General features: G+C 66.7%; 1 protein-coding gene across 2 annotated transcripts; it reads right to left on the reverse strand.

The window, feature by feature from the left end:
• Window positions 1–491: 491 nt before the first annotated feature.
• C2CD4C (C2 calcium dependent domain containing 4C) lies at window positions 492–5,136 on the reverse strand. 2 transcript variants are annotated; one of them, XM_034950970.3, is made up of 2 exons: window positions 4,049–5,136; window positions 492–3,240 (listed from the first exon to the last, which is right to left on the reverse strand). In XM_034950970.3, the coding sequence occupies exons 1-2, from the start codon at window positions 4,190–4,192 to the stop codon at window positions 2,140–2,142; spliced, it is 1,245 nt and encodes a 414-aa protein (XP_034806861.2). In that variant the 5' UTR covers window positions 4,193–5,136; the 3' UTR covers window positions 492–2,139. The 2 variants fall into 2 exon arrangements, with proteins under 2 accessions (XP_034806861.2, XP_054959152.1); XM_055103177.2 differs by having other exon boundaries at window positions 492–3,445; window positions 4,049–4,182.
• Between the last annotated feature and the right edge of the window lie 748 nt (window positions 5,137–5,884).

Genomic DNA, 5,884 nt, shown 5'->3' on the forward strand with positions numbered 1-5,884 from the left:
ACGGGGTCCTGCCCTGAGGGGTCTGAGGGCGGACGGGGTCCTGCCCTGAGGGGTGTGAGGGGGGACGGGGTCCTGCCCTGAGGAATCTGAGGGGGGACGGGGTCCTGCCCTGAGGGGTGTGAGGGGGGACGGGGTCCTTCCCTGAGGAATCTGAGGGGGGACGGGGTCCTGCCCTGAAGGGTGTGAGGGGGGACAGGGTCCTGCCCTGAGGGGAGACGGGACCCACCCTGTAGGCACCGTGTAGGGTCAGAGTCCTGTTTCCTGACATCCGTGTAGTCACAGAGCTGGAACCGTGAAGCAGCACCCAGACCTGCCGCTCCAAGGGAGGTGATTTATCAGGGGCTGGGCTCCTGCCCCCGCCTGCCTCCACCCGGGGCAGGAGAATGCGGAGGGCAGTGGAAAGGACCTTGCCAATCTGGAATCCTCTCCTCCTTCCTCCCTGGAGTTCACCGCAGAACTCTCTCGTTATTAAACAGCCAGGGAAGCCAACCTCCACCCCCGTATTCCCGAAACACCTTTATTGCACTATAAACAGCATTTATAAACAAACACAGCTGGGGAGTGTCTTAAAGATTTACCCACAGTCAACCTCAGACACTAAGATATCAAACAGTGCAGGGGGCTATTAAACGGGGGACCCCAGGGAGAACGGGGCCTGGGAGGGGTGAGCATCAGAGAAGGCGAGGAGCGCCGGCGTCTCTCTCCATGCGGGGCACCCTCCCCGCCTCCCCGGCCTGAGGAGCCTCCGCCCTGGGTGCCCTGGCTTCCGGAGAGAGCGGAGCGCCTGGAACACCAGGCTCAGAAGGGGCCTGCACTCTCCCTCTGGAGGGCTCACAGGTGTGTCCCACCGGACGTGCAGCAGGGGCCCAGCTGCTCCTCCAGTCCTGGGAAGCAGCTCCTCCACCCTCCCCTGGTCAAGAGGAACAACGTGTGGCAAACGGGCTGACAAGGGAGGTCCCTGGATACCACAGGTGTGCCCTGGTTCCCCCGTGCCCACCAGCAGCCGGGAGAGGCGAAGGCGCTGGCCTGGCCCCTGCTTTGAGTCTTATCATTTCTGCATCATTCTGAGCTGGAAACCTCCCTAAAATCATTCAAGGACCCACATAACCACACAATGGAAGCCTTGCAGCCACCTAGCAGCAGGAAAGGCCATAACCAGGTCCCCCCAGCTGCCTCCTGGGCTCCGACCCACCCACCATAGCCACAGCCTATTTACACACGTGGCGTCAAAGCCACGGCCGTCAATCACTGCGTGTCGCTCCCAGCTGCAGACGCTGGACAAAAGGGCGACGGAGTGGCAGCCCCCAGCGAGGACGGATGGGCCATAGGGCTGCTCTCTGGGCATCTCTGAGCAAGACCCTCTGGCGCCACAGCAGAAATGGCCAGACGGGCCTGTACCCAAAAAGCCAGCGGCGACGGTGTCGGAGGAAAACAGGCCAGGAGAGCCGTCTCCTACCCGGGGACCTTTGCCAAGACCTCTGCTCCGACCGTGGCAGCGGCTGCTCCCTCCGCGCCCACCCTCGTCAGGGCACCCTCGCCTGGCCCCGCTCCCCACCGGAGCCTGGGAAGCTGGGGTCTCCCAGAGCCAAGCCTGACCCCTGGGAGGGGGCGTCCCGGGCAGAGCCTGGGCCTGGTGTCGCCGCGAGGCCCTGCTCTCCGCAGGGTGGGAATTGGGTGGCGGCAGGCTGTGGGGGAGGAAGACACGCGTGCAGTGAAGGAGACTGTGGGCTCCAAGACTTGTCACCTCCCTGTCCACGGCCCCGCCCTGGCCACTTGCACGGATTCCTGGACCCCTGAGAACCTCCTTCTAGAACTCTGCATGAAAGGCGCGAGGCAGTGTGGAGGGGCAAAGGGGGACCCTCTGCCCCGTGAAGTGGCCCTTTCCCTTCCCCCGAGGCCCCTCTCCTCCTCCTCCCCCAAAGAAGAAATTAATTCATGAAAAATAATACTCCAGTCAGCATCGGGTGACCCAGGAAACCCTGCGTCAGCTACAGCATCGGCGCCCAGCCCGGCCTGAGTGTGAGCCCCTCCCCGCCCAGCCCCAGCCCAAGCCGGCAGACCCGCCCGCCAGCACCCGGTGTGGAGGAGAGACCGGGGTCTGCCCTCTGCACCCCAGCGGACAGCGAGCAGGTCCCCGCTCTACAGGAAGGGGAGCAGGGAGGTCAGGGGCAGCTCCTTCTCCCCGAGCAGCGTGTCCCGCTTGAGGCTGCTGCCCTTGTTCACCACCTTGATCCTGAGGGCCAGCTTCCGGACGCTGGCGGGCCCCAGGCCGTCGAAGAAGAAATCCTCGTTGAAGACGGGGCGGCGGCTGTTCTTGACGATGGTGCTGCGCTGCTTCTGCAGCTTGCCCGGCACCAGGCACAGGCCCACGCAGCAGTTGATGCTGCGGGCGTCGCACAGGCGGTCGTAGAGGCCCTCGGCGGCCAGCAGGTGCACCCGCAGGCGAGCCTGGCCGGCCTCGTACTCGGCCAGCAGCCGCACGCTGCCCCGAGGGCCCACGTGGACCGTGTGCTCCCCACGCGCCTGGCCCGACTCGGGGCCAGGTTCCGGGGGGGCCCGGCGGGTCAGGCGGCGCCGGCTCCCGGGGCTGGTGTCCGGGGTGCTGTCGTCCGCAGACAGGGAGCCGTGGCGGCCCACGGAGTGCCGGAGCTGGCTCACCTTGGCCTGGCTGTCCTGGGCGAAACCTTTGAGCAGAGACACGGAGCGGGACAGCAGAGGGGACCCGAAGGGGGAGGACTCGGCCGAGGACCCTGTGTCGCTCTCCCCGCCACTGAAGTAGCGGCCGGGGCTCATGAGGGCCCCGCCAGCCTCCCTGGGGCCCCCATCACCCCCGTTGGCCTTGGCAGCTGCCCGGCGGCGCCCGGCCCCTGGGGAGCCCACCTGGGCCAGAGCCCCGTGCTCACTGTGGAACAGAGACTCCTTGCGCCTCGTGTGGGGGCTCTCGGCCAGCATGGCGAAGCCGTAGGACGTCTGGGCCTTGGGCACCGAGGGCAGGGACATGGCACCCTGGGCCTGGGGGTCGGCGTCAGTGGCCTCCTCGGACGGCCAGTCCTCGGCACTCTCGATCTGGATCACGTGCCGGGTGGCTGCCTTCAGCAGGCTCTTGCTCTCGGCTGCCAGCTTGGCAGGCAGCCGGGGGCTCCGTGGGGTCTGGCGGGGGGCCGCAGAGGCCAGGTTCTGTTCCGACGTGGAGGGGCCCAGCGCGGCCTGTCCCTCGCCCTCCGCGGGGCCCGAGGGCAGCTTGGGGGGGATGAAAAAGTCGGGGATCTTGTCGGGCGTCAACACATTGCTGTACAGGGGCCCCTTGGAGGCCTTGTCCCCCGCCTCACTCCCCACGCCCCGGGCAGCACCGTTTTCCCCAGACCCCCGAAGCCGCTCCAAGAACCACATGTTGGTTTTTCTCATGGGGGCGGCAGGCAAGAGGCCCGGACAGGGGCTGCAGCGTCTGGGAAGAGAAGCAGGGGTCAGGAGCAGTGGGGGGCGGCTGGCAGAGGGCCCTGGGCACCTGCTCCCTGTGGGGCCACCCGGCAGGGCCCTGCCAGCGGGGTGGGGGTGGAGGGGTCCTCTGGGGGCGTCCCGCCCAGGCGCGGCGGCCCAGGACAGGAGTGAGGCGGGTTCCCCCCACCTTTCTCCGGAGAGATCCCGCTTAACTTCCAAGCACCAAGCCCAGGGGGGTGGGGGCCGCGCTCTGACTCTCCCGGGAGCTCCCAGAGGAGACTGGCCCCTCGCCCGCCCCCACTCTGGTTTTGAGCATCTCAGCGCTCATTCCAAAGGGTTCTGCGCTCAGTCCCAGGGGAAGACACGGATGTGGGTGGACCCCCGGGGTGTCCCAGCTCCGCCCCCCCAGCTCCCACCCACCTGTGGCTTCTCCCTGGACTGGAAGGCCAGGCGTTCGGGGTGGGGGAAGGGAGGGGCGGTAGGTCTGGGGCCGAGAGAGCAGCGAGTCGACTCCCCGGTGTCCCCCCGCCCCCAGCCCTCCCCGACTCCGCTTGGGGTGGGGGTGGGGTCCTGGCGGTCCCCGCAGACCGGGCGGGGTCCCTGGACTTACCTGCCCGGGGTGATGGCCCGAGGCCGGAGGTCTGTTCGCAGACACGCAGGGGTCTCGGCGCGCAGGCTCCCGGGGCTGGCGCGGGGGACGCGGCCGGAGCTTCGATGCGGGCGGCGGCGGCGGCGGCAGCGCAGTCGGACTCATTCACCCGCGGCGGGAAACCGCCCAGCCCCGCCGCCGCCGCCGCCGTATTCCTCCGAGTACGGCCGCCCGCGCCCCCGCCCCCGCCCCCGCCCCCGCGGGACGGGGGTGGGGCCGTCTCCCCGCAGCCCCCGGAGGCTGGTGGCAGGGAGGAGCCTCGCCAGGGCCCGGGGGCTGACTGGGGGCCGGTGGGAGACAAGCAGGTGGACACGGTTGGCTGACGGCCACCCCTGGCGCTCACGCCCGCAGATTCCGGGAAATCGGACTCCCAACCCCAAGCCCCTGCCTCCGTATATCGGAAGAGGGTCCCAGACCCCCTACTCGCTGCCGGCGAGGAGCTTTCCCGACTAACGACGACGAATTAAATGACGGCAACAGTAATAAATGCAGCTGGGTTTATGATGGAGCGTTTCCTCCCTGCCAGCCTCCCAGCGTCCTGGCGGGTCTCTGACTCTCACACAACCCAGTACGCAGGTCCTGCTGCAATTCTCAATCTGTAGATGAGGAAGGTGGGGGGTTTCCTTCCAGAAACAAGGACCGAACAGCTACGACAGCAGGTCTTACTAAATGGGCAACCTCTCCGCAGCCCTCCAAGAAGCCTGGAAGGGGGGGGGCTCCTTCATTTCATGGACAAACGTTTCCTGAGCACCAGCTTGATGCTGGACAGTGACCTGGCCACCGGGGACACAGCTGGGACGGAGGGAGGTGGCCCCAGCCCTGGTGATGCAGGGGCAGGGTGCCCACAGAGCATACAGGTGCAGCTCAGAACTGCAGGGGTGGTGACGCCCGGAACAGGAATACAGCAGGAAAGCGTGAGGGTCGGGGCGAAGGGAGAAGGCACATGCGTGTGATTCACGGATGGAGAAACCCAGAGGGGGCAAGACCAGGTCCAAACCCAGACTTCCTGGCAGTTCCTGAGACCACAGGGTGCCCCCCTCCTGAGGCCCCGACCCCCCTCCTGCCAGCTGCTTCTGTGATCTGCCAGCCCCGGCCTTCACTGCTTCCTTCTCTCCCTCCCTCCCTGCCCTCCCCGCCTCAGTTTCCTCTTCTGGAACCGAGCTGAGCAGTTCCCAGCCTCCTCGTGCTTGGAGCCAGCAAGATAACACATCCCCAGGACCAACCCGGAGCCGGCGGACGCCTGGCGCTTTATTGAATTATTGATTGTCCAGGAGCCTCCTGCATTCTGGGAATGTCCCCAAGTCTGGATGTGGCCCAAGCTGGGAGGAGCGGCTGCTGCCACAGTGGTAGAAGAGGGGTCCAGGAGGGCGAGAGAGCTGGGCTGAGGCCTCCCCACTCTCCACGTACCCTTGCAGTGAGGGGTTAGAGTCCTGCCGTCCAGAGGGGAAAGTGAAATCCGGAGGAGCTGTGACCCCATCTAAGCTTTGCTCACCCAGCAAACGTTGATGAGCCCTCACTTTGTGCTGGGGCAACCGCGACGCAGCCCCGAAGTCTGACAAGGAGGCAGACACCGAGGAATTCTCCCCTTCACCGCCGCCGCCTCCAGGAAGCCTGGGCAGGCCCCACCACAGCCTAGCAGGGCCCCCAAACCCCAGCTCCGGCCGCCATGCAGAACACCCTTGGGCTGCTGTCCACCACCCCTGCTGGGCCCGAGCCGGGAGGAGAGTCCTGGAGGTCCTGTCCCTGTAGTGTCCCCAAGGCACAGGCCAGCCATGTCTCCAGTAAACATTTGCCAAA

Source organism: Pan paniscus, chromosome 20, assembly GCF_029289425.2.
Source record: "Pan paniscus chromosome 20, NHGRI_mPanPan1-v2.0_pri, whole genome shotgun sequence".
Taxonomy (NCBI): Eukaryota; Metazoa; Chordata; class Mammalia; order Primates; family Hominidae; genus Pan; species Pan paniscus.

Coding starts and splice junctions, on each gene's coding strand:
- C2CD4C (XM_055103177.2), bottom strand. CDS start 3,405: ATGAGAAAAACCAACATGTGGTTCTTGGAGCGGCTTCGGGGGTCTGGG.